General features: G+C 34.2%; 1 protein-coding gene across 2 annotated transcripts in view; it reads right to left on the reverse strand.

Annotated features, from left to right (window-relative positions):
• The window catches only part of LOC136194619 (DNA-directed RNA polymerase I subunit RPA2-like), a 37,377-nt gene that overhangs the window by 139 nt on the left and 25,133 nt on the right, over nt 1–12,105 (reverse strand). The window contains exons 13-29 of one of the 2 annotated variants that reach the window (XM_065983812.1): nt 2,838–2,973; nt 2,334–2,779; nt 2,245–2,289; nt 2,085–2,192; nt 1,955–2,029; nt 1,797–1,898; nt 1,658–1,741; nt 1,549–1,606; nt 1,404–1,500; nt 1,283–1,355; nt 1,151–1,228; nt 1,033–1,091; nt 886–983; nt 713–826; nt 485–660; nt 301–417; nt 3–237 (exon numbers count right to left, since the gene is read on the reverse strand). In XM_065983812.1, coding sequence (XP_065839884.1) covers nt 3–237; nt 301–417; nt 485–660; nt 713–826; nt 886–983; nt 1,033–1,091; nt 1,151–1,228; nt 1,283–1,355; nt 1,404–1,500; nt 1,549–1,606; nt 1,658–1,741; nt 1,797–1,898; nt 1,955–2,029; nt 2,085–2,192; nt 2,245–2,289; nt 2,334–2,779; nt 2,838–2,973 — 2,101 coding nt within the window. Of the gene's footprint in view, nt 1–2; nt 238–300; nt 418–484; nt 661–712; nt 839–885; nt 984–1,032; nt 1,092–1,150; nt 1,229–1,282; nt 1,356–1,403; nt 1,501–1,548; nt 1,607–1,657; nt 1,742–1,796; nt 1,899–1,954; nt 2,030–2,084; nt 2,193–2,244; nt 2,290–2,333; nt 2,780–2,837; nt 2,974–12,105 lie in introns of both variants that reach the window. The other variant, XM_065983810.1, reaches the window with a different exon arrangement.

Consider the following 12,105-nt stretch of genomic DNA (forward strand, 5'->3'; position numbering starts at 1 on the left):
ACTTTTGACGTCGAGTTTGACGTTGATGTTCATCGCCGCCATTTCGGCGACGAGATAGCGAAGAACGTAGGGCACGGGAACGATTTCGATGCGTTCGTTCGTCTTGCAAACGCCGCACGTCCACGGCGAATTCTTCCCGGCGTCCGTCGCCGCCGGATGAAAATATTCGACGCTGCCGCGCGACGCCGCGTCGACGAGGGGCGAGAGAAGGCTTCCGCACGACGTGCACAGTCGCGTCTAGGGAGAAAACAAAGAGGGTTAGCCTGTGGATACTTGGGAGGGATTTTTTTCCAAATGCACGTTGCAGCGATCTGAGCAGTTGAGAAGGCGATCTTGCAAGAGGAAACCCGTTCCGTGAGCCAATAAAGCGTCTCGTTCCATTTCGCCGAATCGAACGCCTCCGCCTCTTCGTCTACCCTAGAAGAAAAAACACAAAGAAATGTTTCTTCTATCCTTCTCTGTCTTAAGTCTTTTTTTTCTTTACTTGGACTGGTTGATGGGTGAGCTGATCGACTGGGCCCGTCGTTCGTACTTGGAACTTATCAGAGACCATGTGTCGGAGTCTCTGATAATAAATGTTTCCTATAAAGATATCCGCTTCGAATTCTCGTCCCGTTATTCCGCTATAGAGTCGTTCGTTTCCGTAGAAATTGTATCCGGCTGCAATGCAGGACTTTTTTTATTAGAGAGCGACGAAATAAGAAATGCGAACCTGCTACTAAACATTTTCCAAAATGTTCGATTGCTGGATTGCCTTCGGAGAAGGTGAAAGGCGTCGCATCGTGGCACAAGCCGTGGAGAGCGGCCGATTTTCCAGCCATACTCTCTATCATCATCCCTATAAATTAGAGATAAATAAATAAACATTTTTCTTCTATTTTTCACCTATCGTCATGCGAGAGGGAAAGCCGTGAGGATTGAAAATGATGTCGGGAACGATTCCCGACTCGGAGAACGGCATGTTCTCTGTGGGCCATTTCACGCTAAGGGACAAGGTCTATCGATTTTCGTTAGAAAAACATTTCGTGGAACCTGCAAACTCCTTTCTGCCCGTGACGACTAGAGAACTTATCTCCAATAATAGGAGGTCGCTAAAAAAATTGAATTTCTATTCGCGATTATAATTGGAAATCGTTTCTTAGTCGAGAACCGGTATTCTAAGTTTGATCAAAACTCTTTGCAATTCGCTGCTGCCACCCTTTTTGGATTCGTCGCCGAGGAGTTTGATCTTACATGCATCAAATTTCGAGAAAAAATTAGAGTCTTGCATTTCTGTATTCACCTGATCAACGTACGCTATCTCCGATCCACGGTACTTTTCAACGTGGGTTTCACCACTCACCAAATCAACGTAACTGGTCGAAATAAATAGACGAAATAACTCAAAAGTGCGCCCACTTTACCTGTACATAGGATCGCCATCTTTAAGAAGCGCTCCTATTGGAGGAAACCCGTCTATATCAAGATGCCCCGCGTCACTTTCCTTTAGCCCTCCGAGACCTGCAGACACTCGAGTATAAAGGGTGGAAAGTGAGGTAGGCGTCTTACCGAATCGATACGCAATGAAATGACCTCTGCCTCCAGTTTTAGATCTCAAATCAACAATCTAAAACAATAATTAATTTATTTATATATTAATTAATTAATTATTAACCACCTCAGATTTATGTATCGTTCCATAAGCAAATCCTCGTTCACACGACGATTTATTGAGAACCATAGCGTCTTCCATATCGTAACCCTAAAAGAGGAAACGTAGAATCCTAGCTTCCGCTATAGACGCGGATATTTGACACCGTATAAGAGATGACAGCTACAATGCAATTCGTTCCAGCCGGATATTCGTCAATTTTGAACCGTTCGTAACCCTCCGGACGAACAATCGGAGCCTGGGGCGTCTGGGCAACGATATTTATATTATTTTAATTAAAAAGGCTTTCGGTGCGTGTCTCACTTGAAGTTGATACATTTTCTTATCGCATCGATATTGAATTGTGTGTGAAGGAAAGGCCATCGTTTGCTTGCCCATCTGAAAACGCGGACGCATTGCGAATCGAATTTTCGCGACTTTTCTTTTTCCCTACCTGACATTGATACATATTTCTCGGACTTTGATTGAAGTCGGAGAAGGGCGTGAGCATTCCCATGACGCTCAACATTTCCCGAGGCGATATTTCCATATGACTAGTAATCTAAAAAGAATAGAAAAAAGATCAATAAATAAATCAATAAATAAACACGAACATTTTCATAGATTTCTTCACGAGACACAGCAACGTCGAGATAAACCTAATAAAAAATATTTAATTATATTTTTAATTAAATTTAGGTACCTGTTCGAAAGTGCCAATGAGCTCTCGAGCCCCTCCCGCTTTCAAATTCAAAACGGGTCTCATCATTCGAGCGGGCGTCGAGAATAAATACAAACCCGGATATAGTCCGCGTTCAGTCGACGGAATTAACGCTATCTCCAATTCTTTTGGAATGACGTCGTTGGAGACTTTCATCGTTCTCAAGCAATCCGCGATTCGTTGCGAAATTCTCTCGCTCACGTTCCCAATCAAACGGCCGTTGAAAAGAACGGGTAAATAATATTTATCATCGTCGTCATCGTGGGATTTTGATTCCGCCGCGACGGGAACGACGCCCAGTGACGTCAACATCTTCGGAATTACCGCTTCATCCTTTGAAGAAATATTCGTTATTTGACACGAGGCGGATAAATGATTCAATAGGCCACAGGGAGCGCCGTCAGGAGTGTGAACCGGACAGAGAAATCCTGGGTACACTTTCAACTCAAAAAATCATCGCTTTCGCTCTCTCTAAGAGTTTCTCACCGTAGCTCTCCGGTAAAAGTTTCCTAACGGCGGTCGTTCTCATCTGAGCGAAAAAGGCGCCGCGATGTACGCAACGGAATTGACCAAGAAAGCGAAAAAAGTTGATTTTTTCGGCAACGACAGAAAATCCAGACACCTTAGAAGAAATATCCATTATTTCTCTTTGCATGTTCCACGGTTGCTAAGGCCTAAATATTAAATTGAGGGCCTAATCTTTGATTCTTAGAGCGTAAATATTAAATTGAGGGCCTAATCTTTAATTCTTAGAGCCTGAATATTAAATTAAGGCCCTCATGTTTGATTCTTAGAGCCTAAACATTAAATTGAGGGCCTAATCTTTGATTCTTAGAGCCTGAACATTAAATAAAGGCCCTCATCTTTGATTCTTAGAGACTAAATATTGAATTGGGGGCCTAATCTTTGATTCTAATGACCTAAATTATAAATTCAGGGCCTAATCTTTGATTCTTAGAATCTAAATATTAAATTGAGAGCCTAATCTCTAATACATAGAACATGAATATTAAACTGGGGCCCTAATCTTTAATTCTAAGGGCATAAATATTAAATTGAGGGCCTAATCTTTGATTGTTAGGGCGTAAATATTAAATTGAGGGCCTAATCTTTAATTTTTAGAGCATAAATATTAAATTGAGGACCGAATCTTTAATTTTTAGGCCATAAATATTGAATTGAGGGCCTAATCTTTGATTCTAATGGCTTAAATATTAAATTGAGGGCCTAATCAATGATTCTAAGAACCTAAACATTAAATTGAGGGCCTAATCTTTGATTCTTAGAGCCTGAATATTAAATTAAGGCTCTCATCTTTGATTCTTAGAGCCAAAATATTAAATTGAGGGCCTAATCTTTGATTCTAAGAGACTAAATATTGAATTGAGGGCCTAATCTTTGATTCTAATGGCCTAAATATTAAATTCAGGGCCTAATCTTTGATTCTTAGAACCTAAATATTAAATTGAGAGCCTAATTTAAATTCTTAGGACCTGAATGTTAAATTGAGGGCCTAATCTTTGATTCTTAGAGCCTAAATATTGAATTGAGGGCCTAATCTTTGATTCTAATGGCTTAAATATTAAATTGAGGGCCTAATCAATGATTCTAAGAACCTAAACATTAAATTGAGGGCCTAATCTTTGATTCTTAGAGCCTAAATATTAAATTGAGGGCCTAATCTTTGATTCTAATGGCCTAAATATTAAATTCAGGGCCTAATCTTTGATTCTTAGAGCCTGAATATTAAATTAAGGCTCTCATCTTTGATTCTTAGAACCAAAATATTAAATTGAGGGCCTAATCTTTGATTCTAAGAGACTAAATATTGAATTGAGGGCCTAATCTTTGATTCTAATGGCCTAAATATTAAATTCAGGGCCTAATCTTTGATTCTTAGAGCCTAAATATTAAATTGAGGGCCTAATCTTTGATTCTAATGGCCTAAATATTAAATTCAGGGCCTAATCTTTGATTCTTAGAACCTAAATATTAAATTGAGGGCCTAATCTTTGATTCTTAGAGCCTGAATATTAAATTAAGGCCCTCATCTTTGATTCTTAGAGACTAAATATTGAATTGAGGGCCTAATCTTTGATTCTAATGGCCTAAATATTAAATTCAGGGCCTAATCTTTGATTCTTAGAACCTAAATATTAAATTGAGAGCCTAATCTTAAATTCTAGAGGACCTGAATGTTAAATTGAGGGCCTAATCTTTGATTCTTAGAACATAAATATTAAATTGAAGACCTAATCTTTAATTCTTAGGACCTGAATATTAAATTGAGGGCCTAATCTTTAATTCTAAGGGCATAAATATTAAATTGAGGGCCTAATCTTTGATTCTTAGGTTATAAATATTAAATTGAGGGCCTAATCTTTGATTCTTAGAGCCTAAATTATAAATTGAGGGCCTAATCTTTGATTCTTAGAGCCTGAATATTAAATTAAGACCCTAATCTTTGATTCTTAGAGCCTAAATATTGAATTGAGGGCCTAATCTTTGATTCTAATGGCTTAAATATTAAATTCAGGGCCTAATCATTGATTCTAAGAACCTAAACATAAAATTGAGGGCCAAATCTTTGATTCTTAGAGCCTGAATATTAAATTAAGGCCCTCATCTTTGATTCTTAGAGCCTGAATATTAAATTAAGGCTCTCATCTTTGATTCTTATAACCTAAATATTAAATTGAGAGCCTAATCTTAAATTCTTAGGACCTGAATGTTAAATTGAGGGCCTAATCTTTGATTCTTAGAACATAAATATTAAATTGAAGACCTAATCTTTAATTCTTAGGACCTGAATATTAAATTGAGGGCCTAATCTTTAATTCTAAGGGCATAAATATTAAATTGAGGACCTAATCTTTGATTCTTAGGTTATAAATATTAAATTGAGGGCCTAATCTTTGATTCTTAGAGCCTAAATTATAAATTAAGGGCTTAATCTTTGATTCTTAGAGCCTGAATATTAAATTAAGGCCCTCATCTTTGATTCTTAGAGCCTAAATATTGATTTGTGGGCCTAATCTTTGATTCTAATGGCTTAAATATTAAATTGAGGGCCTAATCAATGATTCTAAGAACCTAAACATTAAATTGAGGGCCTAATCTTTGATTCTTAGAGCCTAAATATTAAATTGAGGGCCTAATCTTTGATTCTAATGGCCTAAATATTAAATTCAGGGCCTAATCTTTGATTCTTAGAGCCTGAATATTAAATTAAGGCTCTCATCTTTGATTCTTAGAACCAAAATATTAAATTGAGGGCCTAATCTTTGATTCTAAGAGACTAAATATTGAATTGAGGGCCTAATCTTTGATTCTAATGGCCTAAATATTAAATTCAGGGCCTAATCTTTGATTCTTAGAGCCTAAATATTAAATTGAGGGCCTAATCTTTGATTCTAATGGCCTAAATATTAAATTCAGGGCCTAATCTTTGATTCTTAGAACCTAAATATTAAATTGAGGGCCTAATCTTTGATTCTTAGAGCCTGAATATTAAATTAAGGCCCTCATCTTTGATTCTTAGAGACTAAATATTGAATTGAGGGCCTAATCTTTGATTCTAATGGCCTAAATATTAAATTCAGGGCCTAATCTTTGATTCTTAGAACCTAAATATTAAATTGAGAGCCTAATCTTAAATTCTAGAGGACCTGAATGTTAAATTGAGGGCCTAATCTTTGATTCTTAGAACATAAATATTAAATTGAAGACCTAATCTTTAATTCTTAGGACCTGAATATTAAATTGAGGGCCTAATCTTTAATTCTAAGGGCATAAATATTAAATTGAGGACCTAATCTTTGATTCTTAGGTTATAAATATTAAATTGAGGGCCTAATCTTTGATTCTTAGAGCCTAAATTATAAATTAAGGCCCTCATCTTTGATTCTTAGAGCCTAAATATTGATTTGTGGGCCTAATCTTTGATTCTAATGGCTTAAATATTAAATTGAGGGCCTAATCAATGATTCTAAGAACCTAAACATTAAATTGAGGGCTTAATCTTTGATTCTTAGAGCCTAAATATTAAATTGAGGGCCTAATCTTTGATTCTAATGGCCTAAATATTAAATTCAGGGCCTAATCTTTGATTCTTAGAGCCTGAATATTAAATTAAGGCTCTCATCTTTGATTCTTAGAACCAAAATATTAAATTGAGGGCCTAATCTTTGATTCTAAGAGACTAAATATTGAATTGAGGGCCTAATCTTTGATTCTAATGGCCTAAATATTAAATTCAGGGCCTAATCTTTGATTCTTAGAGCCTAAATATTAAATTGAGGGCCTAATCTTTGATTCTAATGGCCTAAATATTAAATTCAGGGCCTAATCTTTGATTCTTAGAACCTAAATATTAAATTGAGGGCCTAATCTTTGATTCTTAGAGCCTGAATATTAAATTAAGGCCCTCATCTTTGATTCTTAGAGACTAAATATTGAATTGAGGGCCTAATCTTTGATTCTAATGGCCTAAATATTAAATTCAGGGCCTAATCTTTGATTCTTAGAACCTAAATATTAAATTGAGAGCCTAATCTTAAATTCTAGAGGACCTGAATGTTAAATTGAGGGCCTAATCTTTGATTCTTAGAACATAAATATTAAATTGAAGACCTAATCTTTAATTCTTAGGACCTGAATATTAAATTGAGGGCCTAATCTTTAATTCTAAGGGCATAAATATTAAATTGAGGGCCTAATCTTTGATTCTTAGGCTATAAATATTAAATTGAGGGCCTAATCTTTGATTCTTAGAGCCTAAATTATAAATTGAGGGCCTAATCTTTGATTCTTAGAGCCTGAATATTAAATTAAGGCCCTCATCTTTGATTCTTAGAGCCTAAATATTGAATTGGGGGCCTAATCTTTGATTCTAATGACCTAAATTATAAATTCAGGGCCTAATCTTTGATTCTTAGATCCAATTAAGGCCCTCATCTTTGATTATTAGAGCCCAAATATTGAATTGAGGGCCTAATCTTTGATTCTAATGGCTTAAATATTAAATTGAGGGCCTAATCATTGATTCTAAGAACCTAAACATTAAATTGAGGGCCTAAACTTTTATTCTCAGAGCCTGAATATTAAATTAAGGCCCTCATCTTTGATTCTTAGAGACTAAATATTGAATTGAGGACCTAATCTTTGATTCTAATGGCCTACATATTAATTTGAGGGCTTAGTCTTTGATTCTTAGAACCTAAATATTAAATTGAGAGCCTAATCTTTAATACTTAGAACCTGAAAATTAAATTGGGGCACTAATCTTTAATTCTAAGGGCATAAATATTAAATTGAGGGCCTAATCTATGATTGTTAGGGCATAAATATTAAATTGAGGGGATAATCTTTGATTCTTAGAGCCTGAATATTAAATTAAGGCCCTCATGTTTGATTCTTAGAGCCTAAATATTAAATTGAGGGCCTAATCTTTTATTCTCAGAGCCTGAATATTAAATTATGGCCCTCATCTTTGATTCCTAGAGCCTGAATATCAAATTGAGGCCCTCATCTTTGATTCTTAGAGACTAAATATTGAATTGGGGGCCTAATCTTTGATTCTAATGGCCTAAATATTAAATTCAGGGCCTAATCTTTGATTCTTAGAACCTGAATATTAAATTGAGAGCCTAATCTTTAATACTTAGAACATGAATATTAAACTGGGGCCCTAATCTTTAATTCTAAGGGCATAAATATTAAATTGAGGGCCTAATCTTTGATTGTTAGGGCATAAATATTAAATTGAGGGCCTAATCTTTAATTCTTAGGGCATAAATATTAAATTGAGGGCCTAATCTTTAATTTTTAGGCCATAAATATTAAATTGAGGGCCTAATCTTTAATTCTAATGGCCTAAATATTAAATTCAGGGCCTAATCTTTGATTCTTAGAACATAAATATTAAATTGAAGACCTAATCTTTAATTCTTAGAGCCTGAATATTAAATTCAGGCCCTCATCTTTGATTCTTAGAGCCTAAATATTAAATTGAGGGCCTAATCTTTTATTCTTAGAGCCTGAATATTAAATTAAGGCCCTCATCTTTGATTCTTAGAGACTAAATATTGAATTGAGGGCCTAATCTTTGATTCTAATGGCCTAAATATTAAATTCAGGGCCTAATCTTTGATTCTTAGAACCTAAATATTAAATTGAGAGCCTAATCTTAAATTCTAGAGGACCTGAATGTTAAATTGAGGGCCTAATCTTTGATTCTTAGAACATAAATATTAAATTGAAGACCTAATCTTTAATTCTTAGGACATGAATATTAAATTGAGGGCCTAATCTTTAATTCTAAGGGCATAAATATTAAATTGAGGGCCTAATCTTTGATTCTTAGGTTATAAATATTAAATTGAGGGCCTAATCTTTGATTCTTAGAGCCTAAATTATAAATTGAGGGCCTAATCTTTGATTCTTAGATCCTGAATATTAAATTAAGGCCCTCATCTTTGATTCTTAGAGCCTAAATATTGAATTGAGGGCCTAATCTTTGATTCTAATGGCTTAAATATTAAATTGAGGGCCTAATCATTGATTCCAAGAACCTAAACATTAAATTGAGGGCCCAAACTTTTATTCTCAGAGCCTGAATATTAAATTAAGGCCCTCATCTTTGATTCTTAGAGACTAAATATTGAATTGAGGACCTAATCTTTGATTCTAATGGCCTAAATATTAATTTGAGGGCTTAGTCTTTGATTCTTAGAACCTAAATATTAAATTGAGAGCCTAATCTTTAATACTTAGAACCTGAATATTAAATTGGGGCGCTAATCTTTAATTCTAAGGGCATAAATATTAAATTGAGGGCCTAATCTTTGATTGTTAGGGCATAAATATTAAATTGAGGGCCTAATCTTTGATTCTTAGAGCCTGAATATTAAATTAAGGCCCTCATGTTTGATTCTTAGAGCCTAAATATTAAATTGAGGGCCTAATCTTTTATTCTCAGAGCCTGAATATTAAATTAAGGCCCTCATCTTTGATTCTTAGAGACTAAATATTGAATTGGGGGCCTAATCTTTGATTCTAATGGCCTAAATATTAAATTCAGGGCCTAATCTTTGATTCTTAGAACCTGAATATTAAATTGAGAGCCTAATCTTTAATACTTAGAACATGAATATTAAACTAAGGCCCTAATCTTTAATTCTAAGGGCATAAATATTAAATTGAGGGCCTAATCTTTGATTGTTAGGGCATAAATATTAAATTGAGGGCCTAATCTTTAATTCTTAGGCCATAAATATTAAATTGAGGGCCTAATCTTTAATTTTTAGGCCATAAATATTAAATTGAGGGCCTAATCTTTAATTCTAATGGCCTAAATATTAAATTCAGGGCCTAATCTTTGATTCTTAGAACATAAATATTAAATTGAAGACCTAATCTTTAATTCTTAGAGCCTGAATATTAAATTCAGGCCCTCATCTTTTATTCTTAGAGCCTAAATATTAAATTGAGGGCCTAATCTTTTATTCTTAGAGCCTGAATATTAAATTAAGGCCCTCATCTTTGATTCTTAGAGCCTAAATATTAAATTGAGGGCCTAATCTTTTATTCTCAGAGCCTGAATATTAAATTATGGCCCTCATCTTTGATTCCTAGAGCCTGAATATCAAATTGAGGCCCTCATCTTTGATTCTTAGAGACTAAATATTGAATTGGGGGCCTAATCTTTGATTCTAATGGCCTAAATATTAAATTCAGGGCCTAATCTTTGATTCTTAGAACCTGAATATTAAATTGAGAGCCTAATCTTTAATACTTAGAACATGAATATTAAACTGGGGCCCTAATCTTTAATTCTAAGGGCATAAATATTAAATTGAGGGCCTAATCTTTGATTGTTAGGGCATAAATATTAAATTGAGGGCCTAACCTTTAATTCTTAGGGCATAAATATTAAATTGAGGGCCTAATCTTTGATTCTAATGGCCTAAATATTAAATTCAGGGCCTAATCTTTGATTCTTAGAGCCTGAATATTAAATTAAGGCTCTCATCTTTGATTCTTAGAACCAAAATATTAAATTGAGGGCCTAATCTTTGATTCTAAGAACCTAAACATTAAATTGAGAGCCTAATCTTTAATACTTAGAACCTGAATATTAAACTGGGGCCCTAATCTTTCATTCTAAGAGCATAAATATTAAATTGAGGGCCTAATCTTTAATTCTTAGAGCCTAAAAATTAAATTGAGGGCCTAATCTTTGATTCTTAGAGCCTGAATATTAAATTAATGCTCTCATCTTTGATTCTTAGAGCCTAAATATTGAATTGAGGGCCTAATCTTTGATTCTAATGGCTTAAATATTAAATTGAGGGCCTAATCATTGATTCTAAGAACATAAACATTAAATTGAGGGCCTAATATTTGATTCTTAGAGCCTGAATATTAAATTAATGCTCTCATCTTTGATTCCTAGAGCCTAAATATAAAATTGAGGGCCTAATCTTTGATTCTTAGAGCCTGAATATTAAATTAAGGCCCTCATCTTTGATTCTTAGAGCCTAAATATTGAATTGAGGGCCTAATCTTTGATTCTAATGGCTTAAATATTAAATTGAGGGCCTAATCATTGATTCTAAGAACATAAACATTAAATTGAGAGCCTAATCTTTGATTGTTAGAGCCTAAATATTAAATTGAGGGCCTAATCTTTTATTCTTAGAGCCTGAATATAAAATTAAGGCTCTCATCTTTGATTCCTAGAGCCTAAATAGAAAATTGAGGGCCTAATCTTTGATTCTTAGAGCCTGAATATTAAATTAAAGCTCTCATCTTTGATTCCTAGAGCCTAAATATAAAATTGAGGGCCTAATCTTTGATTCTTAGAGCCTGAATATTAAATTAAGGCCCTCATCTTTGATTCTTAGAGCCTAAATATTGAATTGAGGGCCTAATCTTTGATTCTAATGGCTTAAATATTAAATTGAGGGCCTAATCATTGATTCTAAGAACCTAAACATTAAATTGAGGGCCTAATCTTTGATTCTTAGAGCCTGAACATTAAATAAAGGCCCTCATCTTTGATTCTTAGAGACTAAATATTGAATTGGGGGCCTAATCTTTGATTCTAATGACCTAAATTATAAATTCAGGGCCTAATCTTTGATTCTTAGAGCGTAAATATTAAATTGAGGGCCTAATCTTTGATTCTTAGAGCCTGAATATTAAATTAAGGCCCTCATCTTTGATTCTTAGAGACTAAATATTGAATTGAGGGCCTAATCTTTGATTCTAATGGCCTAAATATTAAATTCAGGGCCTAATCTTTGATTCTTAGAACCTAAATATTAAATTGAGAGCCTAATCTTAAATTCTAGAGGACCTGAATGTTAAATTGAGGGCCTAATCTTTGATTCTTAGAACATAAATATTAAATTGAAGACCTAATCTTTAATTCTTAGGACCTGAATATTAAATCGAGGGCCTAATCTTTAATTCTAAGGGCATAAATATTAAATTGAGGGCCTAATCTTTGATTCTTAGGTTATAAATATTAAATTGAGGGCCTAATCTTTGATTCTTAGAGCCTAAATTATAAATTGAGGGCCTAATCTTTGATTCTTAGAGCCTGAATATTAAATTAAGACCCTAATCTTTGATTCTTAGAGCCTAAATATTGAATTGAGGGCCTAATCTTTGATTCTAATGGCTTAAATATTAAATTCAGGGCCTAATCATTGATTCTAAGAACCTAAACATTAAATTGAGGGCCAAA

This window comes from Oscarella lobularis, chromosome 13 (assembly GCF_947507565.1).
Source record: "Oscarella lobularis chromosome 13, ooOscLobu1.1, whole genome shotgun sequence".
NCBI lineage: Eukaryota > Metazoa > Porifera > Homoscleromorpha > Homosclerophorida > Oscarellidae > Oscarella > Oscarella lobularis.